Genomic DNA, 27995 nt, shown 5'->3' on the forward strand with positions numbered 1-27995 from the left:
AGGTGATAAGACCAGAACTTCAACCCAGGGACTTCGCCTGTGGCCCAGAGTGTTATCTATGTTCCCCGTCTCTCCTCAGGGTTGCTACTTTCCAAGCGCCCATCCCTTGGGTATCAAACATTCTCATCCACCCCACAGCCCATGGGCTGTTCCGTGGTTGGGGAAAGAGAAGAGCTTTAGACATAGCTGAAAATGACACAAGGGACAGAAGAATGCAAGAAGCATTTATTGAGGGCCAGAGCTGAATTCTACAGGAGGCAAAAGGCAGGACCAGGCAATTTCTAGTGGGTTAGAGAAGAGGACTAGGGGAGAAGGCGGTGACAGGGAGAACAGCCAGACAGAACTGCAGCTTCCCGAGGCTGCCTCCTGCTGACTCTTTGTGGGAAATGCAGGTAGAAGTGGCTTTTTCTGTGTCATTGCATTAACCATAGGTAACCTGATGGTGTCTTTTCTCTGAAAAAGGCCCTTAGCTCCAGCCTCCCATGCTACAAGGGTCCCTGAAGCAGGAGGGGACTTCAGTAATGTGATCACTCATCACTGACAAGCTGGAGCACCCTCTCAACTTCCTACCACCAGAGCCTATGTTCCCAATCTTGAGGCCTGAGGAATCCTCTGGGATCAGTCCTTTATTCCAAAGCACCTCATCCTGATTCTCTCTCCCATCCTGACCCCAGATTGCCCTAGCCTCACTAAGGGGTTCCAGGTCTAATATCAACCTGAGGGGTGGGTAAGTCTACCCCTAACCCCCAAAATCACCCTCTGTCCCTCACCTTTAGCAACATCCTGGTATCCTTTCACTTACATACATACCTCTGATCCTCACCCAGTTCCAACCCCCACCCCCACCCTTAGGATCCTGAAACTGATATTTTAAACCTCTAGAGGGCACCACCAGCCAGCTCTGGAAACTATAGGACTGAGGCACATTCCTCCCTGTGTCCCTTCTGGGCTTCCCAACCAGAGTCACTACAGCTTAAGGGACAGGCTAGGGCCTGCAGCCAGGCTCCCCAGTGTTACTGGGCACCAGACACTGGCTAGCCCAGAGTGTGATAGGAAAGAGATGAGGCAGAACAGTGCCTACTCATCTGGGTACAATACAGACGCTGAGCCTGACACTGAAGAGTGGGGGTAATTCCTAAGGAACCAGAAGCACAGGCAGACTCTGGTCTAACCCCTAAATCACCTACCCAAACTCATCTGCCCAGCCAGTCCTCCAGTACTACTCACTCTCCCTTCCTTCCTAATACTATGGAAAGCATTTCAGGACTGGAAGAGCCCTCAGAGGCCGTCTGGGCCAATTCATTCCCTACTAGAATCTCCTTTATGCATCTTTGCCATGGCTTGCATACTGCCCATAACAACTCTTTGCCTCCCTCTTTCCAAGTGGGCAACCTCAAACTCAGGGCTATCAAGTAAAGCCAGAGGATAACAGATAGCTCCAGGTCAAACTGTTTTCTCTCTAGCTCAGCTCTGAGCCCAGAGTCTGCCATGAAAGGGCCCAGAAGGGACAGATGAGTTGCAGACACCTATAGCATTCCTGGAGGCCCAAGTCCTGGGCCTGGGGGAAATATTGCCTTACAACTCTCTTCTCTGGCTACAGATGTCCCAGGCAGTCTGAACTGCGATGGAGAAAACATGAGAGGGATCTGAGAGGAGGAATCTTCCTGCTTCTCTCCAGAGAGGCCAGCCGGACACCTTGAGCTGGCCTGGGAGACCCTCTCTAAAGGTCATCATGGTAAAAATAGAGCCTGTCTGGGAAGAGATGGAAAACAGCTGCTCCCTGGGACTTGATGCCAGGGAGGCGGATGGTCAAGCCAGGACTTGGACAGGCAACTCAGGCATAGGATCCTCAGAACACACCCCCTCATTTGCTAGGCTCTAGAGATCAGAGCCAGAAAGGTGGGAGCGGAGTATGGAATCCTGCAGTGCAGCAAGTTTAGGGGCCATATATACAATGCCCTGCCTTGTGTGTACTAATAGAAGGGGGAATTTAGAGGTTTGAGATTGCCTTGGCCAAAGCTCTGTTAAACAGATGGGAAAGCTGAGGAGCATTGGAAAGGTCTTTCCACAATGACTGAATGATAGAGCAAGGGCTAGAACCCAAACTTGGATCATCACCCCACCCCCAAGCCCAGAGCTCTCTCCCGCTGACCCCTGATCTCTGGGGCTGTCAAAGTAGCCAGACCTCTTGGGGACATGGTGCTGGGATCTCCCAAGCCCGATGACACTTTTGCCCGCTCGGCCCTCCCAGGGCAGGGATGGGGTGCGGGCAGGGAAGGCTTAGGTGGTGCAGGAGGCCTCGGTGGGGAGGCTGCCACGCTTGAGCCTCAGGCTGCCGTTCCACCCGCGGGGACAGATGTTGTAGCCGAGGATGCCAGGTGATTTAGCCCCGGAGTCCTCGGAGTCGAGGGACACATCGGAGTCCGTGGGCGACCGGCGGTAGGGGAAGGGCCTAGGTGGTGCAGGCAACGGGCTCCGAGGGATGGGAGCGAACGTGGCCCCGGGGGCCGCGGCTGGACCCGCACGGGCAGGCTGCGGCGAGCGCATGCGTGGCGGCGGCGGCGGCGGCGGCGGCGGCGGCGCCCTCGGTGGGGAGAAGGGCCGGAGGCTCTCGGCGCCCGCTGGCCGCGGGGAGGCGCTCTTGCGCCGGGCCGCGTTGATGATGTTTCGAGCCAGAAGCGCCTGCAGCTGGCGGCTGGGGGGCCGCACCTCCGTCTCAGATCGCAGCGGGGATACGGAGCGCTCGCTCCACGAGGGGGACATGGGCGGCGGCGGCGGCAGCGGCGGGGGGCTGCTCATGCTGCCCCCACGGCCCGGCTCCCAGGGCCCCGGGCTCACCCAGCCGTCCAGACTGCTGGGAGGCGGGGGGGGGGGGGGCGGGGGGGGGGGGGGGCGGGGGGGGGGGGGGGGGGGGGGGGGGGGGGGGGGGTCGGGGGGGGGGGGGGGGGGGTGGGGGGGGGGGGGGGGGGGGGGGGGGGGGGAGGGGGAGGGGGGGGAGTGGGGGGGGGAGGGGGGAGGGGGGGGGGGGGGGGGGAGGGGGGAGGGGCGGGGGGGGCGGCGGGGAGGGGGGGGGGGCGGGAGAGGGGGGGGCGGGGGTGGGGAGGGTGGGGGGGTGGGGGGGGGGGGGTGGGGGGGGGGGAGGGGGGGGGGGGGAGGGGGGAGTGGTGGGGGGGAGGGCTGGGGGGGGGGGTGGGGAGGGAGGTGGGTGGGGGGGGGCGGGGTGGGGGGGGAGGGGGGGGGGGGGGGCTGCGCGGTGAGGGTGGTGGGGGGAGGGGTGGGGGGACGGGCAGTGGGGGGAGGGCGGAGGGCTTGGGCCGGGGCGGCGGGGAGGGCTTTGCGGGCCGGTGGGATGGGTGTTCGAGCGAAGCGTGAGTGGGCGGGGGGGGCGATGGGAGGGGGGGCTGTGGGGGGGGAGGGGAGGGGGGGGGGGGCAGGGGGGGGGGGGGGGCGGGGAGGGGGGGGGGGGGGGGCGGGTGGGGGGGGGGGAGGGGGGAGGGGGGAGTGGCGGGGAGTGGATGGGGGGGGGGGGGGGGCCGGGATGCGCCGGGCGTCCAGGGTGGGGAGGTGGGCAGGCTCTCCCGGCGGTCCTGGGGAGAGAGCAGAGAGGTTGGGGGCAGGTGTTAGTGCTGACCTCCTCTATACCGGGGTTTTGGACTGAAGTTAGTAGTGCCTGCAGTAAAATGCAGGTGCCTCAACTTTCATCTTTCAGATGCTTGAAAGAGCCCATGCTGCTTGCCCCTGTGCGTCACAGAGAGCCGGGTGGTTTAAGATCGCTCACTTTGGAGATAGACCCCTTTGTTTAATGAATGAACTTCGTCAAATTGCTCCAGCAACAGAAGCAACTGGAAGCCTCTGGGCTTCAGTTTCCTCCTCTGTGAAATGGGAGTATAATGTCAGCCTGTACCCTAGAGGGTTGTTGTGAGCAGTAAATGAGATAACTTATGTAAAAGAATACCACAGTATGAGAAGATTTACTTGAACCAGGTTAAGTGTGCAACAGATGTTAGTTACCATAAAGACACACTGAAAGGATATACATGAAACTAACCAGAGTGGGTCTCTGTTGGGAAGTAGGGTGAACTGGGCAGGGTACACAGCCACAGGGGTGGGAATAAGACTTTTAATGTATTGCTTTTTATATAAGTTTAAGGTTTTGAACCATATGGATATACTATCTATTAAAAAAATTAAAACCAAAAGTATTGATCATTATTACTAAGACTGGACTTGGGGAAAGGCCTTCTCACTCCCAATCCCCCCATTGTGTTGGCATGGTCACCTCCTAGTAGCTCCTTGGATCCTTGATCATGTGCGTTCCTGCTGACAGATAAAACATAAAAGGAAGTTGGGTCTTTGCTCCGTTCCCTGGACCTCTTGCCAGCATGGGGTAGGGGAGAGTGGATTTGGTGAGGCCAAGTTGGTGGCCCTCTTTGAAGTTATAAAGCGCTGGTCTGCTGTGCACAATCATCCCTGCTTCCTACCTCCTTAGGGACTTTCCAGTCTACAAAGTTTGTTCTCATCCTTCCTCTCTCATCAGATCCTCACAACAGCCTGGTGAGGTAGCCAGTGTTATCACAAGCCATTTTACAGCGATGAAATGAAGTTCAGAGGTGTAAATAGCTATCTGGTGTGTTCTGCCCCACCAGGAAATGTGTGTGTGACTGACTGCTGCTCAAAGGCTGCAGGCAGGCTTAAGTAGTTTGAACTGGTTTGAGAGTATAGATCTTGGGGACCCATGTTCAGCATGTATCTGCTAAATTAGGGGTCCCTTACCTCCGAGTCATGGATTGGTACTGGTCTGTGGCCTGTTAGGGAGTAGGCCACACAGCAGATGAGTGGCCAGCGAGCCAGCCTCATCTGTATTTATAGTCACCCCCTGCCCCCCACTGCTTGCATTACCCCCTGAGATCTGCCTCCTGTCAGATCAGCAGAAGCATTAGATTCTCATAAGAGCATGAACTCTACTGCCCTTGAATCATCACAAAGCCATATCCCACTCCCACCCCTTCCCACCTGGTGGAAAAATTGTCAACCATAAAACTAGTCCTTGGTATCAAAAAGGTTGAGGATTACTGTACTAAACCATCCATCTGTTTAGCAAATCAGATTCCAGCAAAAGTCAGTCCAATCAGTCTGCAATCCAATCCAAATGAACCAGCAGTCATCTCTGAGTCCAGAACTAGCTGGTCTGTTCAGTGTCTCCTGCCCAATCAAAATCTAGAACCACTCATAAGCTCCATTCTCTCATCCAATCAGTAAACTTTCACAGCCTAACCAGTCAACCTCTCATCTAGTCAGAATCTCATTTCTCTCAATCAAAAAGAAGTGATAAATTATTTGTCTTCTCCAAACAATGCAGCAGCTACTAGATGGGCCCAGACTCAGAAATGGAGACTTTTAACCTAAAGAGGAATGTATCACAGTCTAAAGAGTTTTCATGGGATTGGTAATGTTAGGGACCTCCTGGGGACATCCAAGGCTCCAATCATCAAGTAGGAAAGTTAAAGCTCAGCATGGGCTCCACCCCTTTTACTCCAGGGTCACAGTTGTGTATATATGAGCCAGAAACGGAGCGAGCTGCTGTCTGTGAGCCATCTCAGGAATCTTTCAATCAGCTGGGCTGTGGGAAGTGGGGCCAAGAGTTCATGATCCAAGCCTATCAACAAGCACTAAGGCAGAGGAACCAGGGCTTTCAGCCAGGAGAAGAGCAGGCTGAGGCAGAAGGAGCTATGATAACTGTCTGACATTTCTAAGGACTGCCTTTGCCTTTGGTGGCTGCAAGGGAAAGGCTAGGGCCAGTAAGTGGAAGGAGTAACAGAACTTACTTCTCAGAATGTGTAGGTTGGAATGCTGGGGGCAATGGTGAGCAACTTCTCCTCTTTTGGCATTGGGCCAAGGCCTGACCTCATCAGAACTGCCCTGTCTGGGTACTGATTGTGTGTGTGTGTGTGTGTGTGTGTGTGTGTGTCCCCATGTACACCGTGGATGGGAGGAGTGCATAATACAAACATGCTGCAGGGAATCAGAATTATTCACTTTCTGAAAAAGATCTCAATTCATCATATACCTCAGAGCTTCCTGGAAATGCACATGGGTGAAAATTCAGAAAGAAGCACCCACTTAACCCAGCACCAGCCCCAAAGCAGGGCATGTGTGTGAGGTGGGCATGAGTGGAGCAAAGAGGACTATCACAGACCAAAGACAGCCAGCCAGCCCACAACTTCTGTAATCCTCTCTTTGTGTGGAAGGGGAGCCTGGAGCCTGGGGGTCACACAAGGAGTCAGGTGCAGATCTGAGGCTGGAACCCATTTTTTCTGACTCCTGATGGCAGTTTGTTCGGCTCCATGAGGGGAAGAAACTTATTGTATGCAGTGATGACTGGGAAGCTCCCAGATTTAGATAATGGGAGAGTGGGATGCTGAGGGAAACTAAGGGGGAAAAAAGTGTATATGCTGTGGCTAAAGGCACTTATAAAGAATTCAAATAAATCTGGACCATAAGGGGCATGGGTTTTTCCCATCTACAGACTTTTTGGCCAAACTCCAAAGGAAGGAGAAAACAGAACGTGTCTTCCAAGGGATTCTGGTTCCCTGAGTGCCGACCCGGGGAAGAGAGAAGGCAGCCCTTACTTCCACGCCAGCACACACCTGTACCCACAGCAGATCCAGACACTCAGCAGACGCAGGCAGCACGTGGACTCTCACCACAGGCTCACACACAGTACCTGGACAGTCCCACCCCACTTCCTGGGCCAGAATCGGGGAGGAGGGTGGGGGCCCAGACCACCAGCCAGTGAGCGTGGAAGAAAAGAAGAAGCGAGACAGATTTGAGGCAGAGTATATTGAGAACAGGAGAGGAAACAAAGTTGAGGGCAGAGCTCAGACAGCCTGGCCGAAGGAACTGCAGGATGGAGGGTGGGCTCTTCCTTTGCTGGCCCTTGGGGGTCGAAGGGAGCAGGGGTCCGGAGCATGGCCTTCACTCTGTCCTGGGAGGGGCTTGGCATGAAGGAGCTGAGCTCACTCCTGACTCCCCCACACATGCCCCCACATTCCGGGCAGAATGAACTCACTGGGAAGGCACCCCCGGTTCCCATGGAGACGAGCCGAGAGCTCACGAAAACTGCAGGCTCAGCCCAGCACAGGCACCGCCTCCACCACCCCTTGATCCGCTGGGGAGCCCAGAAATAGGGCTAGGAAAGAGAGGGTGGGTGGTGCTCAGCCCCCGGTCTTGGGAGGCTTCCATCTGAATTCTGCCTCTTGCGTCTATATTCTCTCACCCCCACAGAATGTGGTTTTGGGGGGCTGCAGCACATCAAAGGTGTCAGAGATGGGAAGGATCTCAGGCTACCTGACTCAAAACCTTCACAGTATGAAGGGGGAAACCGAGACCCAAAGATACACATGGAGGCCATATTTTAGAATCCAGATCTCCTAAGTCCTAGCCTTTTCCTCCAGACTTCAAGGTCTCCTCTGTCCCCTCCCCGGGCTGCCGTGCTCCTGCCCCAGTCCTTGCTGTGCTCCCACGGTCTGTCTCCAGGCAATCCTGAACCTGAGCCTAAACTTCTGATTTCCTGGCCTCTCCAGCCACACCCTCCTCGGACGCCCTTACAGACATCTACTTCCCATCTGTCCTAGGACACCTTTGTGCTAATTTCCTTCCCCTCTCTTCCCAGGGGACTCTCTTGTCACTTACAGGACCTTTCTCCCAAAGTACCAGCCTGTCCTGTCCTCTCATTCCTCACAGACTGTCATCGTGTTTATGAGAAAGCTGAGGCCCAGGAAGGGAAAGTGATTTAACCAAAGTCACACAGCAAATGGGGGGCTGAGATGCCTCTCTCCTTGGGGCCCCTTTCTGTGGCACGTAGATGGTTTCTTTCAGCCATGCAGATCTGGGCTGAGGGTGAAAACAAAACAGCCAATGGATCTATTTCTAGGAACCTATCTCCCAACTGCACACCCACCTCTGCAAAGTCTTCTCCTGGGCTCTCTCTCGGGGATCCCCGGGGACCTCCCACACCCCAGAACAGTGAGGGCAAGCCAGGTGGAACCAGGACTGAGGTCTGGGATGAACTGCATAAGCTGTCTAGAAAGCAGAGCCAGATGTTTGAAAAGGGCGTGAAGGCAGCTGAGCAGAGGGTCAGGAAGAAAAGCGTCAGCCAGCAGGGGTGGGCTGAGTCCTCATCCAGCAGAACCCGGGAGAGGAGATAGTGTGGAGGCCGAGGCAGAGGTCTCTGAAGCAGCGGAGAGCAAACAGTGTCCGGAAGGCAGAGGTGGAAGAAACAGACCCGTGTAGGTGAGAATCCAGCAACAGGCAGAAAGAGGCCGGAGCCAGGCCCACGGTGAGGACAGAATCCAGCAACAGGCAGAAAGAGGCCGGAGCCAGGCCCACGGTGAGGACAGCCCCCGGGGCGGCAGGCCCTGGGCTGGACAGTCCCACCACAAGGGCAAGCTCTGTGTGCTGCAGAAGCCCCTGTTAGGGCCCCTCTAGGCCTTTCCTCAGCAAGACGCTGGCAGCCCTACAGCTCACAAAGGCCAGGTGAAGAAGCCCTCAGTCTCACTAGGGCCGGCCAAGTGGTCCTCTCTCTGTGACCCTTCTCCCCACTGGTAGCAGACTTCAGATCTCTCAGACGTGGAGTCCAGCCACCTTGTGGGAGGGAAGGGGCAGTGATAGCTCGGAGAGGGGAGGTGACTTGCCCAAACGGCACAAACCTAGCTGGTGGCAGCGTCAGCCCTGAGTCCCCGTACTCCTGACTCAGCCCTGTGCCACTTCCTGCTCTCCGTCCGGTCCCCGGACAGGGGCTCGGACAGGCAGTGGGATCCCTGCGGGGTCCATTACTTGAAGCAGAAGGATGGCTTCCACACCTGAGCCTCGATCCCCACATTCCGGGTGGAGAAGGAGGGCCTGGGGGCTTGCTTGGCTCGGGGAGACCATGCCCTGGAGGGTGACACAGGCGAGATATCACTGCTGTAGGTGGGGCTCACTGTGGTGGGCTGGAGGCCGTCCTGGCCAGTGGTGGTGTAGGAGCGGGAGGGCCGAGGCAGGGCAGGTGACGGTGGGAGAGCCGCCTTGGGCAGGCTGGGCACCAGGTCCAGGGAGCTGGGCTTGGCGGGCGAGGCGGCTCTAGGCGAGGCCTTGGCAGGTTCTTTGATGGGTGAGAGGACGAAAAGGGAGGGCCGCAGTTGGTAGGGCGGCTGCTTGGTGGGCTCTGGACGCAGGACCCCATTCTCAGGCAGGTATCCATGGAAGAGTGAGGCAGGCGGGGTCCGAGCTGGGCTCCGGGAGGCCACTCGGAAGGTGCCGCCAGGCGCATTGGTGGAGTACTTCCAGGAAGAAGGCAGGGACATGGTGGGTGACGGGCAGCGGGCTAGCTCAGTGTGGCCCGAAGACTCGATGACGTACTTCTCCATCCGGGACTGGCGGCGGGCGTAGAGCTCAGCCCCCTTCCCCGAGGCCTCCGAGAGGTTCTGGTTGGGTTTGGGCTTCGGCTTGGCCTGGATGCGCGGTGACTTGAGGCAGGAGGCCCACTCTGGGACGGTCTCCTCAGCGTCGGCGGGGCTGGCCCTGTCCCGGGGTGCGGGCTCCTGCTGGAAGTTGGAGGCCTCGGCCCCAAGGGCGAAGGGCTCCTCCTCCAGGCCCGCCTCCCCCTGGTCCCTCTGCCTGCGCTTCTCATCAGCCGTCTGTACCAGGTCCAGCAGATCTGGATTCGGGGTCACCTTGGGCTTCTCCACGAAGGTGAACATGGATTTCCGGCTGCCCCTGCGGGCCATCGATTCCTCCAAAATGCCCGTCTTGCTGGCAGGGACTGCCTGGCCCTTTAGATGAGAAGGCTTGGGGTCAGAGCTAGGGTACAGGGCAGAATAAGATGGGGGAGACCTAACCCCGGAAGTCAGGGGGGCTGTGGACAAGGTCTCAGCATAGGTCGGTGGTGGGGTGAAGTTTCCCAGGGGTCGTCTCTCCAAGGCGGGGCTTCGCTGTGCCACGGGCCTCCTCTCCAGCATGGGGCTGTGGGACATTACGTGTCTCTGTGGCCGGGGGCTCCTGTCTGCCACACTGGGGGGCTGGGGGACGGGGGCCTTCTCCCCACGATGTCGTCTCTCTACCATGGGGCTTCGCTCCATCTGACCGGTGCTGCCTGGTGCCTGGATCCCAAAGGGCCTGGCCGTCCTATTGACCACAGATGGAGGCTTGGCCAGTGTGAGGTGGACCTCGCTGTACAGTTTGGTGGGCGTGGTGGTGGTTGTCCGCCCGGACATCTCTTGCTCTGTGGACACCACTGGGGCTCCAAGCTGGACATCAATGAGCAGGGAGCTGGACATGAAATCTGGGCCCAGGGGCCTGGAGCTGGAGATGGGAGTAACTTCTCTAGAGAAGGTACTGGTAGTGGTAGGTGGAGCTGATACCTTATCAATTAGGAGCGTGCTGGATCTCACCTCCACGGCTGGCTCCTGGGGTTGCCCGCCAGCACACGGGGTGCTGGGTTTGAAATCCAGCACCGCATCATTTGGAGGAAGCTGCACCTCGGAAGAATTCTGTTGGACGCTGGAGAGAGGCAGGCTCTGTGGGGTGATGGCTACTGATAGGTTCTGATTGACATCTGTGGCTGGCAGGTTGTGGTTGCCGTTAGAAGCTGGCATGACAAGCGTGGTGCCGGCTGAGGGAAGGTTTTGGTTGGCATCTGCAGCCGGGCTGTGGACCTCCTCTGGAGGTGGGGTTGGGGGACTCTGCTGGGCTTCTCTGTTCTGGGACAGGTGGAGCCCGTTGGCCGTCAGCAGGGCTGCATTCTCCTTTAGATAAACCACCAGTGGTACCTCCTCCTCCTCGCTGGCCATCTTCTCCAGGTGCCGGAGCAGGCCGGCTTCCTCCGAGCAGCCCTCCATGCTGTGACTGGGGACCCCTGTGTCAGCGCTCTGGCAGGCGGGGTTTCTTGGAAGGCCTGGCTCAGGGAGCGAGGTGGGACTCAGGCGGAGCCCCGGGGCATGGCCTGTGGGGCTGGCGGGGGGCACTCTGAGGGGCTCCTGGCTAGACTTCGGCCCCCTCTGGCCGTGGCTCTCCAAGGTGAACTCGTTCACCCTCTGCCGGCGTCTGTTGAAGAGCTGGACTCCGCGGGAGTTGGAGCTGGGAGGGGTGGTCAGCTGGGCTGCGATCTGCTGGCTCCTTGCCTTGGCCTCGTTTAGATCCTTCTCGGTGAGGCTAGTACTCCGGCCCAGCGCTGCGGGAGAGATAGGGGGCCAGTTAGCACATGGGATTGCTGAGCCACAGCGGTACACAGACAGACAGATGGTCACCCGTGCTCCCCAACTACAGGTGACCTTTTCCTCTGGAATTTGATCTTTACTCACCGTTTCCTAGAACCTCCTCTCCTCATAAAGATCCCTGACCCAACCACCATGGCCCAACTCAAATGCCACCACCCGCGTAAAACCTTCCTGGATTACCCTTTCAGTATTCACCAACCCCTTGCTTGGATTCCCCCTGAAGGTTGTTGACAAGGCACTTTCCCAGACTCAGCAAGAACGCCTCACCCCAGCAGTCGCGGCCCTACTACATCCTGGACGCATCTTATGCCACCCTTCTCTCTCGCTGGGCTCTGCCCAGGCTGACGTTCTGGTCCTTGAAAATGACAGGTTTGTTCCTGCCCAGGGCCTTCGCACTTGCAGTTCCCTCTACTTGGAATGATCTTTTCCCAGGGGGCATTCCGAGTTCCTTCTTATCACTCAGGACTCACCTCTCTGGGGGGGGCATGGAGGTCTTCCTCTATAATCAGCCTTACCCTTTCCTAACCCATCTCTTTGTTTTCTTCATAGCAATCAACACAATTCAGTATTATCTTCTTTATAAGTTTCCTTGTCTATTATCCATCTCCCTGCCTAGAACGTAAGCTCTAAGGGGGAAATGACCTTTCTTGACTTGTTCATCCCTTAATCCTGGCCCCTAGAATAGTGCCTGGCAAAAAGTGAGCACTCAGTAAGCATTACTATCTGCATGAATGAACTGGCAGGACATCTTCTCTGCATCTCTTAGGGCCCTTTATACTTTCAGAGTATAGTCATCTGTTAATACTAATGCTTTCCCTTTTTAGAATAGGTGATGTATTTACATGGACTAAAAAAACTTAAAAACATTAAAAAGTATATGGTGATAAAAAATTTCCTCTACCTCCAAGTGCTCCACATCACAAATCAGGTAGCAACAGTTAATGGTTTCTTTTAAGTCCTTGAAAATTTTCTTCCCATTTTCATTTAAACAATCATTTAAAAATTCTCACACTTTAATGTTATAAAAGTAATAAATTGAGCGAATTTCAGCAGTGACTATACTAGAACAGCACATTACCTCATCTTATCCTCACAAGAACCCTAGAAACCCCTATTTCACAGAAATGGAAAATGAGGTCCAGAGACTTGTAAGTAACTCACCCAAGATCACACAGCAAAGGGTGGCAAGGCTGGAGTCAGAACCAGCTCTATATGGGCCACAGCACATGCTCAAGCTGCCTGCTTGTCCCAGACACCCCTTTTGGGAATTACAGGGGACAGAGTTGGTGGAAGTCAGGGTTCAATCTGGGGCCTGAGGTCAGGGATCAGGTGGGGTCAGGCCCTATTAATCTGTAAATTCACCACAGGCCACCATTCCTCTCTCTATCGCCGGTGCCCAGCTGGCACACAGTCAGTGTTCACTCTGTGTTTATTGAGTAAGGAATGAAGAAATGGACACATGAACAAATGGACCTGTGCACAGATGGATGGCACAGGCTGTGGCCAGGGCTAGCAGCTCAGTCGGCGGCTGGGAAAATTGCTCCCTTTGTCACCCCTCCCCACCGAGGAAGCTAATTAGTTCTTGAGGAATCTGACCTTGCCCTCCCTCCTACCTTGCCCTCATTAGCACTGTTTGTGACATGCTGAGTGGGTCTCCCGGGACAGTTTTCCTAGGCATCTTGCCAGCAAGGCTCAGAATTCATGGACTCTCAGAGCTGGAAGGGCTCTTACAAAGGAGCTTTTTCACTATCACCCCCATTTTATAGATGAAGAAATCAAGGTCTGGAGATGACTCAAGGTGGAGCTCACACCAGGGGAGGCCCACACAGAGCACAGTGACTGCCAACAGCCAATTCAAGGGGCCACAGGCTCTCTGGCCCCAACCTCCTCCTTCCCTCCTCCCATCACCACCTGGCTCCCCACCACACACACCTGTGCCCACCTGTGCAGAACAGCTACAACACAGCCTGCCCCATGTGCCCCTGATACCTGTTCTGCTCGTGGTAGGGCTCCTCTCCTGCCTGGATCACCCCATCGATAAAAGGTGACAGCTTTGAAGGTTGAGCCAGGCTGCTTCCCGGCGGGGAACTTAGGTAGGGGCAGGCCAGCCACACAGGAGGAGTTGCTCAGCTCACGCGATGTCCCTCTCCTCTGCTCTGCTTAGAAACCAGACCTCCCGGGCCAAATCCAGGCTCTGCTATTTGCTAGCTGTGTGACCTTAGCAAGTGACTGCTCCTCTCGGAGCCAGTTTCCTTAATTGAGAAGAAGGCAATAAAAGCACTGACATTAGGGTTTGGAGGCTACGATGAGGTCACAGATGCCAGGGGGATCATTGTCTTTCAGCCCAAGTAGACAGGACAGAGGCCTCATGCTTCCCTGGAATGGAGCTGGCAGTTGGTGACCGCACGTGACTCCCTGGAAGGGGTCAGAGCTGCTTCTAGCAAAGGAGATTCATTCCACAGATCATAGTCCTGAGGGTATATGACTCTCTAGCGGTCACACAGCAGGGGATTCCAGAGTGATCAGCAGGCAGGGATCACTGCCCCAAGTCACAGAACCTCAGAATCTCAGGGATGGCTGTCACCGTGTCCAGCGCCCCACACAATTCCTGCACCCCTGCAACCACGTCCCTAAGTGTCTAAGCCTTACACACTCAACTGACATAGTGCTCACCACCCTAAGGATGCGCCTTCTACTAATTAACATTCTTCAGCCCCAAAGTCAATCCTTATATTAACTCCCACCTCTTGACATGACTCTGCCCCCCACCGCCACACAGATAAAGAGTTTTCTCTTTCCAACTTACAGCCCTGCGGAGACTTCAGCCACAAGTCCCATCCCACAGGGCACGGTAAGGACAAACATCCCTGGGCCCACCAGCGGCTCTTATGACACAGCTACAGCCATCAGAGCGCATACTGATTGGGCTCTTACTGTGAACCCAGACATGGACTTCACACATACTATCCTATTTCATTCCCAAAACGATTCTATGAAGCACAAATTACTATCATTCACTTAAAGAACCAAAACATTTTATTTATTTGCTTTTGGCTGTGCTGGATCTTTGTTGCTGCGTGAGCTTCTCTCTAGCTGTGGGGAGTGGGGGCTGCTCTCTAGCTGTGGCATTTGGGCTCAGCAGCTGTGGCTCCCAGGCTCTAGAGCACAGACTCGGTGGTTGTAGCGCGTGTAGCTCCTCAGCATGTGGGATCTTCCCAGATCAGGGATCAAACCTGTGTCTCCTACCCTGGCAGGTGGATTCTTTACCACTGAGCCACCAGGGAAGCCCTGTGATTCACTTTTTAGTGATGAGAAAACCAAGGCTAAGAGATAATGCCCAAGGTCACAGAGCCAGGAAGCAGGGGTGGGGCGGGCTCACCCCTGGCTCTTCAGGACTCCAGGGGGCACCAGTCTTTCCAGCCAGCAGCTTCCACAGTGCCAAGCTCCTAGACAGGGCCTCAGTGTGCGTATAATTCAGATCTTCCAAAGCCTCTGTGCTTCTGTTTTGTTTTTCTCTTCGCTTCTCTGTTTCAGTCCTATCCCAGGGCTGGTTCTCAGGGTCACAGGGCTAGAAAATGTTCCAGTGTCAGAGCATGAAGGGCCCTCAGGGATAAGCTGGCCTGGGAGGCTTTAGAGAGGGAGAGGGTCAAAGAGAAGGCCATGGGCCAGGACCTGGTCTGCTGACCTCCAGCCAGCCTGGGACCCTCTCCCACACTACTGTTCCCAGACCAGAGGAACCCAGCAGAAAAGGCCAGGGGGTGAGACAGCCCTGTCTCCGAGGGAGCTCCCGTACCCCCATCCCAGCCCGCAGTGACTCCATGGAAAAGGAATTTGGCAGGAGGCTTGGACCAGACCCAGCCAGCAATCCAGACGACTTTTGCCACCCTGCACAAACAAAGCTGAGAGAATGGGGGGCTGGGCCAACTATAAGCACCTCAGATCCCCCTAGTGCAGGGCATCAGGGTCAGCAGCTCCACCCCAAATTCCCCAGACTAGGGAACTGCCACCCCTGGTGATGCCCCAGCCAGCTGGGTTCAAGATTGTGGTCCCCAGTGTCAGAGACACAAGAGATGGCTGTGGCCCACAGGGGGCAGCCCCCTTGCTGAGCCCTCAATCTTCTTGCACCTGTAAAAGTCGTAACACCCCCCTCTTCTCCCAGCCTCTTCAGTGGTAGTCCTTGAAAGACCCACCCTGGACAATGGATAAGGGGGTTCTGAAGACAGGCCTTTAGGAGATGAAGGGATGAGGGCAGACTCAAGGAAGAGCTGCCCTGGGGTCTGGAGATCTGGGTCCGACAGGGTTGAATCCCTAAGTGGGGAAGGGGAATGAGAAGCCCTGAGTACACCCCTTAGAGTGAAGATCGCAGTGGCTGCTCTAATTACTGAGCCCTCAACGGCCCACTATAATGTGCTGCGCCATGCACTTTATACCCATCATCTCATTCGATCCTCCCAACAATCCCGAGGAATAAGTACTATTATTCTTCCCAGTTTGCAAATAAAACTAGAGCTCAGAGAAACCTGCCCAGGGTCCTATGACTTGTACATAGCAGAGCTGGGATTCAAAACTCCCAAGCCTGGTTGCTGAATCTCATTTCTTAACCACCTTGCCTTCCAGACCCTGACTCTGGTGGGAGGAGTATGGATAGAGACTCTAGTGCTCCCGAGTGCTGATCTGCGGGCCCCTCTGTTCCCACAACTGGTAATCAGCACCCACCATGGTGTTCTCTCCTCTGCATATGCAGCTGCCTAGAGCGGCTGATGCTTTCTTCCCCTTCTTCCTCTCAGCAGAAGAGCTGATAAACTCATTGTTACTAAGGGGAAAATGACTGCTAGGACATAAAAACCTAGTGGAGTGGAAAGAGTACTGTGAGGAGTCAGGAGACCTGAGCTCGAGTTGTGCCCAGGCGGTGATAAGCCCTTTCTCTCACCCCATCACTTCTGTTGGCAGCTGTCTGTTCTGCTGACCGTCAGGCCTCTTGACCGAGGAGCCAAAGGAGGGAGGCGGGGCAGGGGAACGGAGGCCAGAGCAGAAGGTCAGGACAGGGAGAGAATTCAAGGAAATGCTTCTTCACACGGCTGCCGTCAATGGGAGTGCCCGGGCCCCGAGCAGGGTGGAGAGGGTCGGGGAGCCAGAGGTAGGAAGAGAGACTGGCTGGAGACAGCCCATTGTGGCTGCCTGGAAGTCTTGGCAATGGGACAGGTAAACAGGCTGGGTAAACTGCCCCCCTGTGGGGTCAGGAAGGAACCAATGGCTGGCCGCTGCACAACTTCGGCCTCAGCTGGGGGCAGGAAGATGAACTGGGACTGAGTAATGGCCTGGCTACCTTGCCAGCCCCTGCCCCACATCCTCCCTACTGAAAGGAGGAAATGACACAGGCTCCTTTCCCTGGGGAGTTCTCCATCCACGCCAAAGTCCTGGTGAGCATAACCTGACTGAGTCCTGGCAGACTGCCAGGTCTCTTCTCAGAGGCGAATAATTCATACTAAGGTGAGAAGGACTGCCAGAACGGGAGATGATAGGAATGAAAGTGGAGAGCCCCAGACCTAGCTCCAGCCTCGCCATCAACAGGCTGGCAGAAGTCATTGCATGCCTCTCCCTTAATGCCTGGGGGGGGACCTGAGACCAGAGAAGGGTGCCCTGTGCCCTGAGTCACATACCCCAAGCCACCGAGGCTCACTGTACTCACTCTGGCAGGGTCCTCCCTGCTGCCCTGCGCCCCGCTGGATGCCGAGCCGGCCTCGATTCTGAAAGCCTCCTGGAAAGGCAGCCCATCGACTAGCTGACAAAGAGGAAAATCCTACATTGATGGCAACGCAGAGGAGCTGGATGTGACTTCTCTCCTCCACAGATGACTCAGCCTAGCTCTTTATCAGGAAAACCGATTTTGCAACAGCCTTTTAAATGGCCTCTCCGCCTCCAGTCTCTCCCCCGCCAATCTACCCGCCCCGTGCTGCCGGATTCATCTTTCTCTCTCCTGACTCCACTGTGCCGGGCCTCTCTCCTCCTCTCCAGGACATGGGGCATCAAGCACCCAGGCCTCATCCCTGCAGTCAGGGCTTGCCCAAGAGCTTGCTCACTGCTCCCTGCGTCCTTAGCAAGGGTCAGAGGGGATCCAAAGGCATGTGTTTCCCTCACCTGCCCTGTGAGTTCCAGCCTCTGCTATGGGTCTGCACAGACCCCTCCACCCAGAACACTGCTCTGTCTCCTGTCCTTTCTATAGGTTCAGTCCTCGGATCATCCAGGTTTTATCTGCACCACTTAACAACCTCATATTTTGCATATTATTCATTTGAGTGAGAGTTCTCCTCCAGGGCATGCTCACCACATGCCCCATGCTAGGCCTTTCCTTCATTTACAGCGGCCAGGAGGACAGTGGTCCCCTCAGCTCTGCATTAGAGAAGAAATGGACTCGGGGTGAAGTGACTTGCTCAAGGTGGCATGGTTAGTCAGAGGCAGAGGTGGGATTTGAACCTAGGGTTGCCCAGCACCCAGCCTAGGACCCATCACATGGGCCATGCTGACTCTTCCCAATGTCTTGCTTTGCAGCAGTCAGGGTCTGGGTCTGATTTCCCCCAGAGAGAGCAAGAGCCTAGGGACAAGGGTCTCAGCTGCTTCTGCCTTGTCCCTCGCACATTTCTCGGGGGCTTGTAGAAATGATGAAGTCGATGAGGATGCCGTAGCCAAGTGAGTTGCTCCAAACGCTGCCAAGCCAAAAGTGTAGCATGTGGGCTCTCATTAAATCCTCACGGCAACTCATAAAGGAGGCCCCCTTACAGCTGTTTTAGGGATGAGAAAAACAAGACCAGAGAATCGGCAAACTCACCCCAGGTCTCCCATCCAGCCAGGGACAGGCAGAGTGGAGCTGGAGCCGGGAGTCTGACTGATTCCACACCCAGGCCCCTCCTTCTGAAGAGCTCTGCCCACAAAGCACACTCTCCCCACCTACTGTCCCAGGCCCAGCCCAATTGCTGCTTCCTCCAGGAAGTTCCCATCAATCCATCCAGACTCCTAGATCAACGCTCCTGCCCTGCTCCACCTGGCCCAGGGGCCTCCAAGAGAAGGGGGTTTAGAGGAAACAGACTGAGAAAGCCAAGGAACCAAGGCCCAAAGAGAAAGAGGCTGGGACTGGTTCAACTCCTGTATCTCCTGCTGGCAAGGGGTTGGGATCAGGCAGCACAGGATGAGTGGGCCAAGTCGAGGGCCCCCAGGTCAGATTGGCATGGGCCTTGGTGAGCAGCTAACCCGGTAGGCCACAGGCGCTGATCACTGCTGGCTGATGCTGTGTGGTCCTCCTCTGCTGAAGGCCAGGAGCCACCACCTTCCTCCACCTACTCTACTAGCTAGTAGAGGCAAGCTCAGCCCCAGATGCACAGCAAACTGGAAAGGGTTGGTTCCCAGGGGGCCAAGCTCAGACCCAGGCTGCCCCTCCCAGTCAAGCCCTGCTGAGCCAGGCCTGCCCCCGCCCCCAAACCCTCTCCTTGCAGCAGCCTCCATCTTCCCAGCTCAGGGAGCCTTGAGTGTACAGAAAGGACAACCGCACCCTACCCTTCCAGAGAAAACATTTGATCCAGGAGACAAAAAAGTGGTGAGCGAGGGCAGAGGAGAGAGAACTCCCCCCAACCTGTGCCTCTCCCACAAGTAGAGCGGTGTCTAGTCTATCTCAGGGTCCCCAGCACCCAGCCCCGGTGTACCAAGTTGCTTCAGTGTGTCCAACTCTGTGTGACCCCATGGACTGAAGCCCTCCAGGTTCCTCTGTCCATGGATTCTCCAAGCAAGAATACTGGAGTGGGTTGCCATGCCCTCTTTCAAGGGATCTTCCCAACCCAGGGATCGAACCCACATCTCTTGCATCTGCCTGCATTGGCAGGAGGGTTCTTTACTACTTATGCCACCTGGAAAGCCCAGATATAGCCTTTCCTCTTGGTTCTGTGGCAGCCTGTGGCCAGAGCTGTTCCCATCCTCTCCAGACTCAGCAGAGGTCATCACCCAGGAGGGCTCCCACAATCCAAATCCACCTCCCATTTTACTCCACCAGGCATCCCAGGAGATGAATTCTAGATTTGTCTAGGACTCAGATTCCTTGAGATCCTAGATCCCAGATCTAGAGAGTGGTTTCTGGAGGAAGCAGGGAAAGGAAAGAGGGAGGTAGTAAGCCTGTGGGTGAAAAGGGAGATGAAACTCAAATGGCAGTATTAGATCCAAGAGGCAAAATATTCCATTGAGTGCCAGGAGAATATAGAGTCTAAAAGACGAATGAGGATGAAGCAGTCTGGGAAGTCTTCCTGGAGGAGGTGGCATATGCCCTATTTCTGAAAAGATTGAGTTGTGGAAGCATTCCAAGCAAGGGGGCAGCCTCGTGGAGGCTGGAAAACTCAAGACAATCCCCACCTGGCTTCCCCTCTACTCATAACCCCAGTCAAGACAGCTGGAGAGGAAAGCACCTCTGACAAGGGGATACACCCAACTCATTAGGCTTGCCCAGAGGCTGATGGTGACTGGGATGGTCCACGTTGAGTTCCAGGGAGCTATGTACATGAGCAGGCTCATGCTCAGAGCCCAGAAGCACCGTGGTATCTTCCCTGGGCCTCCGGGTGGGTTACATAACCGCCCCACTGCTGGGGCCACAGATTCAGCCGGGACCCTCCTCCGCCTCCACCTCCCCAGCCATCTGTCTGTGCTGCTTCCCTCTCATACAGGAGGCCACCGCACTGCCGAAAGCAAGGCCAGCGCCCTGTGGTAAATTCCCCACATTCCTTCCTCACAGAAAAATAAATAACGAGAATAAAAAACTCTGGAGGAATGATAATGACGGCCCCAGGACGCAGCAGTCCCAGCTCGCTGCCCTGCCCGCCCTGTAGAGCAGAGCCCATCCTGGGGATGAGGGTGGGCACGCTGCTGCTTCTCCCTAGGAGGCATCCTCACTGCAGGCCCTGGGATAGACAGCTCACCTGCCTGCAGCTCCCCTAGCCCTGTCAACTCACTTTGGTCTCAGATTCACTCATATCTGCTGAGGAAGGTGCTAGGAATCTTAAGTGGTCTACCCTCTCACTGCTGTATCTATCCAGCCTGCCCGCCCTCCCTTAGACAGCCCTCCTTTACCAAATCCAACCAGAGGTGCAGCCTGTTCCCTTCCCATGTCCTGCTCAACAGAGCATCCTGTGAGGGTTGCCTTTAGTACGTCACTTCACCTCTGGGTCTCAACTTCCTTATCAGGAAACTAGAGCTGATTATATCTGCTTTGCAGAGTCACTGCTGAGCAACTGAAATGCAGAAATTATTTCTATAACATGAAAACACGGTACACACCTGAGGGAGATTTAAATTCAGCCTTTGCACAAACCTGCTGCTGCTGCTGCTAAGTCGCTTCAGTCGTGTCCGACTTTGTGGACCCCATAGACGGCAGCCCACCAGGCTCCCCCGTCCCTGAGGGGAATCTAAATTCAGCCTTTGCACAAATCTACCTCTGTATAACTCTCCCAGGCTAGGCTGCTGTGTCTCCTTCCCTCCTCCGGCTGTCTCTGGGTCTGGTCTCCTTCTTCTGTTCACCATCAGGCACAGTGCAACCTTTCCCTCCCCCGGACACTCCTCCCACTCCAGCATCTTCTCAGCAAGGGTACTCTAGTGTCAACCTCTAGCTAACATGCTGTGGCAGGGGAGAATCAGGTTTGAATCCCAGGTCTGTTTCTTGCTGGATTTGGGTGCCCAGGCCCCCTGAGAGTGGCCCCCCAGACCCAAGATTCCTGGGAGGGGAGGTGTGGCTGAGGCTCCCACCACTCAGTATGTAGTCCTGCAGCCCTGAGTGGGCAGAAGGCCACCAGTACCTCCCATGCCATTCGCCAGTTACTGGGCGTACCCGGCTCCCCTCCAGCCAGAGGAGAGGCTGAACCATCCAGCCCCACCACCCTCGCCTTGTCCCTCACACTGCAAAAGGAAAGCAGACTGGAGATCAGAAAATTCTGTTCCGTCACAGTATGGACGAGATGTTGGACTAGTTCCTGATCCTCTTTGAGCTTCATTTTATTCATGCATTTCAGAGAAGACATCAGAGTTCTCTGATTCCCAGTGAAGTTACCCTCTTCATTGGGAAAGCAGTGATCCCCAGAGTGTGGTACCTCCATACCTTGAGTGGGAGCAAAAGAATTTAAGTGGTACCCTGATACTCAACATCTTACTAGTTATGCAAATTTCACGCGTGTATTGGAAAAGGAGTATAATAAACACATCAAAGGTATATTACTGCTTAGGGGGAGGTAAAAGTGGCTATCTCAGTAACAAAAGTTAGACAACTTAAAGGAAACAAGTAAGTACAGGTGGTGCATGAACTCATTCATTCAACTGATACTTATTGCTCACCAGCTAAGGGTCAGGCACTGTTCATAGCTATGAAGAAAAGCAGACAAATCCCTGCTTGCATTCTAGCAGGGGAGCCAAATAATAAACGTATGAGTAACTGTACAACTAAGTCACATGTTAAATTCTATAGAGAAGAATAAGGCAGGGGAGGGAGATACACAGATGGCATGGGGTGGAGAGTGCTGTGCAAAGGTGCGTAAGGTAATCGACGTAGACGTCACTGGAAGTCACGTCTGAGTGAAGTAGCGAAGAAGGTGAGAGGCTTGTGCGTGTCGGGGGAGAACAGGCAGAGGGAACTGCTGGGGCTAAGGTCCAGAGGCAGGCTCACACCCTGCAGGTTTGAGGATGGTGCGCGAGATGTGGAGGTGGAACGTGAATAAGGAAAACATTTTCTCAAGTGGCCTTTCTACCCCTGCCCTGCAGGGTCTCGGGGACTCCCCTGCATTGCAACTATCTGTGTGCACACACACACCCTGCAACACTCACCTTCTCAGTACCTCCTTAATGCTGGCGAGAGCCTAGACGGCAACAGCATATCCTCCTCGACACACACGCATGCACCCACAGAGGTGGCAGAGCCTACACACCAGTGTGTGCACACAGAACAACCACACGCATGCACGTGGAGACACACAGGCACTCAGGAGACACAGACACAACAGGTACACACCTTGTGGGCGGACACACGTGTCTCCCTCTTGCCAGCCTGCCCTGTCTCCAGGTAACCAAGTCACCAGACCACCCTTGCCTGGAGGGCACATGACCTGATGTGTGGTTTCAAATTCCCTTCTCTGCATCTCTGCACCTCAGTCACGGTTTCCCATTTCCAGGTCAACATTAAAATCGGCCACATGATGCTCAAATGTCCTAAGGGATCGTGTTGCTGTGGAAAATGTCCCCCTTTCTATCCCTTCAGCAATTAAATGGAAAAGCCATGTAAAATGCCTAGCACAGCACTGTAAACGGTATCAGCAGCTCTGGCATCATTGCTCATCAAAGTCATCTGCATCCCTGGCTTCATCCCTTTAAGCTGCTCAGGGGCAGCTGATGAGTAGGAGGAAAGGGCCAGACCAGGAACTTCAGGCCTCAGTTTTAGTCTCAATCTGGTCTCCAACTCACTGTAAAGCCTCGGGCAAGTCCCTTCACCTCTCTGGCCCAGATCAGAAACCTACATGTGCTGCAGAATTTCTTGGGGTGGGGGGGTGTATATGTCCAAAATGCTGATTCCTGGGCTGTGCCCCAGAGCCCGGACCACAGACTATTCATGCCAACAGTCTCCCTGAGGGGTTCTGAAGTACTGCCAGGTTGGGGACTCAATGGGCTTTAGAGCTAATGATTTTATCTTATTTTTTAATTAAAGAAACATTTTGGCTGTGGCATGAGGGATCTTAATTCCCCAATCAGGGACTGAACCCGAACCCCCTTCAGTGGAAGTATGAAGTCTTAATTACTGGACCACCAGGGAAGTCCCTAGAGCTCATGATTTTATAAAAATGTTTATAAGTAAATTAACAAATAGGAAAATGCTTGGAACAGAGTCTGGCAAATAGACCCCATGTCAACAGAAAATACATTTAAGAAAATATATTTATATAAATAATTCTATGTAGTAATTATCGTTTAACCTGCACACACTTTTATAGCTTTCCTAGCAGCTTCACATCAGCAGAGAAAGAAGTAGAGCAGAGATTGTGATGCTGTTTTACAGACCAGAAAACTGAGGCAGAGAAAGTTTGGAATCTCACAGAACACAGGTCTTTGGCTCCCAGCCAGTGTCCTTGTCACCTCATCCCATAAGGCGTTGCATTCCAGCCCACAGTGGGCTTTGTGTACACAGCAAACACAGTCCTTCCACCCCAGGTGCTTCTCCAGTCACTCAGGATTCACTGACAATGGGACAACCTCAGCCAGTTAATCTCCTTCCAGCTGAAACACCCTTCTCACCAGGTAGTGCAGGGGTTTCCCAAAGCCCTAATGCTCCATGCTACCATTTGATCTGGAATGGTGTTTCTGCTCCAGCCAACCTGAGTTCAGATCCCAGCTGAGCAACCACTAGCTGGTATATGCTAAGCCTCAGTTCCCTCCTCGGTGTAGGGGTCTCCTAATTCCCATCCTGAAGGATGATTGGGAGGGTAAGGTCTTCCATGCGAAGTTTGCAGCATCTGGCCTGGCACACAGGCTCTTGCGATGACAAAGCACCATTAACTCGCAGGCCAAGTGTGAGCTCCTGGAAGGCAGGAACCCACGCCTACCACGTGCCGTATGCTCGGTTAATATGCACCGAATGGGTGAGAAATGAGATGATATCGCGAACTTCTTTCTGATTCCCAGCTCGCCGTTGTCTTTCATGACCCACTGCCCAATGTGGGAGCTGGAGGCATGGAGCAGGGATGGTCAGGGCCGGAGTGGGAGGGGCCCTGGGTCCTGGGTCCTGGGAAGGCAGTGATGAAGGCTGCCGGGAGGGCCGTGTTCTGGGAGGCCTGAATGCAATCCTGTTGACTCAGAGGCATAAACAATGCACCAGCATGTTCTCTCCTCACCATCCTGTCACGCTAAGAATAGCACCAGCTACCCGTTCAGGGATTTCTCAGGGAACAGAGTAGGACACCAAGATGGGGACAGGCGGAGAAGGCATTGCTAGACTGTGGACTGTCAAGGGTCCTTTCTTCAAGCCCACTTATCCAAACCAATAAGGCTGAAGACCCTGGAGGTCAGAGCTGAATGAGCTCCTAGGGGCACCTGGTCATGAATGGCCTGGGCAGTCAGGCACCACCCACCCTCTCCCACCAGAATTGCTTCTCTTCCTCCTCCCTTCTGATGCCGTCTCAATAAAGCCCGTGCCCCAGGCCTAGCCCCACACGATCCCCCCCTCATTCATGTGATGAATAAGTACAGAGTGGGTGGTTCCCCTCTTATGTATTTCATCTACAAGACTTTGGAGAGGGAGGAAGATCCTATAGCTTTTAATTAAAACATTTTTTAAGTTTAAAAATGACTGACTTAGAACAGTGATTCTCATGCTTTAATGTGCATAGTAATTACTCAGGGATGTGGTTAAATTGCAGATTCTAATTCACGAGGTCTGGAGTGCGGCCTCAGAGTCTGCATCTCTAAGAAGCTTCTGGGTGATGCTGATATTGCATCCATGATGGCCACACAATGAGTGCAGGAAAGCTCAAGTATTTCCCTATAAAATATATGGAGAAACCAGGGTCCAGAAATGAATGCAGATATGCCTGAAAGCGTACAGCAGAGCTCAGCTCACAATGCAGGCCTCCTAACTCCTCCTAGGGCTGGGGCTTAGTGGGGCTTTGGGGTTGAATGGACGTGCCTGGAGTGGAATGGGGGACAGGCCAGTTTCAGGCAGTGGGCTTCTGTCCAGGCAGGCCTTCATTCAGCCAAAAGCTGAACCTCCTGGTCCACAGGCTCCCACCTGAACAGAGGCATTCAGCTAGAAAGACAGTAGCCTCCAGCCCGAGATCTGGCCCTCATCAGCTTGCATTCAAGGCCTCAGGGACTGGAACCCTCCTGGGAAGCAGGATGAAACTGCAGGCTATTAGAACGCAAACAAGATCCAGGCAGAGGAAGGTCAGGTGTGAGCACTCTGCACTGTCATCCTGAGAAGTGGTTGGGGGAGCGTGGGGGGCGGGGCCGTGGGGGTGGGGGGTGGGGTGGGGTCTGCTGCGCAGTCAGGATGGGAATGGGAGGGAAAACTGAAAAGAAAGGAGCAAGACCAGCCTCTAAGACCAGCACTAGGAACAGCTCCTCCCTTCTAGGCTCGGCCTGAAGCCCCTTTGCAGGCTCCAGGCCCCGCAAGACGAGCCTCACTGCCCCTCCAGGCTGCACTGCAGCTCCCCTCATGGTGTCTGTCCTCCCTACACTCCAGCCATGCTGGCCTTCCTTCGAGCACTTTGCACCTCGGGGCCTTCGCACTAGCTGCCACTCCTCCCTAGAACCCTTTCTCCCAATGCCCCTCAGTTGTCCTTTTCTGGTTATACCTCTCCTTGAGGTCTGTTGACAGGTCTCAGGGAGGACGTACCTGCCCTGGGAGGTCACATTCCTCCCACAGCACCTTCTACCTCTCCTCCAAATTCTCATGAGATTTGTAATTCCATCAATATTTGTTTTAATGTCAGTCTGTCCTGCCCCGTGGTCAGGAGCCCCTTCAGGGCAGGGGCCTCGACTATCATTTCTCTGCTGTATCCCTGCCCCAATGCCTAGGCCATTTTTTGTTGTTATTTAGTCACTAAGTCGTGTTCCACTCTTTGTGACCCCATGGACTGCAGCACGCCAGGCTTCCTTGACCTTCCCTGACCTATCACCCAGAGTTTGCTCAAACTCATGTCCATGGAGTTGGTGATGCCATCCAACCAACTCATCCTGTTACCCACTTCTCCTCCTGCCCTCAGTCCTTCCCAGCATCAGGGTCTTTTCCAGTGAGTCGGCTCATTGCATCAGGTGGCCAAAGTATTGGAGCTTCAGCATCAGTCCTACAAGTAAATATTCAGGGTTGATTTCCTTTAGGATTAACTGGTTTGATCTCCTTGCTGTCCAAGGGACTCTCAAGAGTCTTCTTCAGCACCGCAGTTTGAAAGCATCAGTTCTTCAGTGCTCAGCCTTCTTTATGTACAACTCTCGCATCTGTATGTGACTACTGAAAAAACCATAGCTTTGATTATGCGGACTTTGGTTGGCAAAGTGATGTCTCTGCTTTTTAATATGCTCTCTAGGTTTGTCATAGCTTTTCTTCCAAGGAGCAAATGTCTCTTAATTTCATGGCTGCAGTCACCGTCTACAGTGATTTTGGACCCCAAGAAGATAAAATCTGTCACTGTTTCCTCTTTCCCTCCATCTATTTGCCATGCAGTGATGGGACCAGATACCATGATATTAGCTTTTGAATGTTGAGTTTTAAACCAGCTTTTTCATGCTCCTCTTTCACCCTCATGAAGAGTCTCTTTAATTTCTCTTTGCTTTCTGCTATTAGAGTGGTATCATCTGCATATCTGAAGTGATTAATATTTCTTCCAGCAATCTTGATTCCAGCTTGCGCTTCATCCAGTCCAACATTTTGCATGATGTACTCTGCATATAAGTTAAATAAACAGGGTGACAACATACAGTCTTGACATGCTCCTTTCCCAATTTTAAGCCAGTCCATTGTTTCGCGTCTGGTTCTAACTGTTGTTTTTGACCCACACACAGGTTTCTCAGGAGGTAGGTAAGGTGGCCTGCCATTCCCATCTCTTTAAGAATTTTCCACAGTTTGTTGTGATCCACATAGTCAAAGGCTTTAACATAGTCAATGAAACAGAAGTAGGAATATTTTTTGGAATTACATTGCTTTTTCTATGACCCAGTGGATGCTGGCAATCTCTAGTTCTTCTGCCTCTTCTAAATCCAGCTTGTACATCTGGAAGTTGTTGGTCCACGTACTTCTGAAGCCTAGCTTGAGGGATTTTGAGCATTACCTTGCTGGCATGTGAAATGAGTGCAGTTGTACAGTGGTTTGAATATTCTTTGGCATTGCCTTTTTGAGATTGGAATGAAAATCGACCTTTTCCAGTCTTATGGTCTAGGCCATAGTTGGGCTGAATAAACATTTGCTGACTGAATGAGGGAATAAATGAATAAGAACTGCGTTCACATCTACCTCCGTGGCTCTCAACGCCTTTTCTTACCCTGGAGAAGCTGTAAGGGACTAGGACTTGGAAGATGATGTGGTTCTAACCCTCTGCCCTACTACACTCCAGCTGAGTGGGCTTCACAGGGCACATCACCTCTCTAAACGAGGAGCGCTGGTGGTCAGGCCTAAACGAGCAGGGGAATCTGAGAAAAGGCTCTGGAAGCAGGAATGAGCTTTAGCTGGTAACATTGCTCCTCCGTGTTTGAGGCCGGAGTGGCAAAGGGCCGCATTCAAGGCCACAGAGCCAGTGTGTGGGGATGCCAGACTCCCACCCCCCTACCCCCTGCACAGCTTAAAGCCAACAGGCCCACCCAGGCCCAGTGAGGGCACCATCCACCTGGAGGTGGAGGAGGAGAGGCGAGGTGTCTGGGAGCATCCAGCCTCAGGCCCAGAGCCAGTGCTGGGATAGGCGGGGCCTCCTGGAGGAGCCCTGAGTGGGGCCTGGCAGCTGGGTGTTGGGAGCCAACTGGCAAGAGCTGGGCGGTGGCAGGCCTGTTCCTCATGCGCGTGACAGTCTATTTTTTAATCAGCACCCTCCCCCTCCCCCAACTTCATGTGCCGTCCTCAAAGGCGCCATGTCAGGAATCACATCCTGGCTGAGACCAGGGGCCACCTTGGCCATCGGTGGGAGGGTCCCCAAGTCCCACATCCTCATGAAGCCCACGAGTCCTGAGCAGCCTGGAAAGCATGAGAGGAGA

At 54.3% G+C, this 27995-nt stretch overlaps 1 protein-coding gene across 5 annotated transcripts in view; it reads right to left on the reverse strand.

Moving 5' to 3' along the window:
- The window catches only part of SYNPO (synaptopodin), a 59967-nt gene continuing 32178 nt past the window's right edge, over positions 207 to 27995 (reverse strand). For 3 of the 5 annotated variants that reach the window (XM_018050142.1, XM_018050143.1, XM_018050144.1), the window contains 3 exons: positions 8862 to 11209; positions 3531 to 3587; positions 207 to 2859 (listed from right to left, as the gene is read on the reverse strand). In XM_018050142.1, coding sequence (XP_017905631.1) covers positions 2281 to 2859; positions 3531 to 3587; positions 8862 to 11209 — 2984 coding nt within the window. In that variant the 3' untranslated portion in view covers positions 207 to 2280. Of the gene's footprint in view, positions 2860 to 3530; positions 3588 to 8861; positions 11210 to 16944; positions 17121 to 18081; positions 18131 to 27995 lie in introns of those variants that run through there. The other 2 variants (XM_018050147.1, XM_018050146.1) reach the window with 2 other exon arrangements.

Source organism: Capra hircus, chromosome 7 (genome assembly GCF_001704415.2).
Source record: "Capra hircus breed San Clemente chromosome 7, ASM170441v1, whole genome shotgun sequence".
Lineage (NCBI taxonomy): Eukaryota > Metazoa > Chordata > Mammalia > Artiodactyla > Bovidae > Capra > Capra hircus.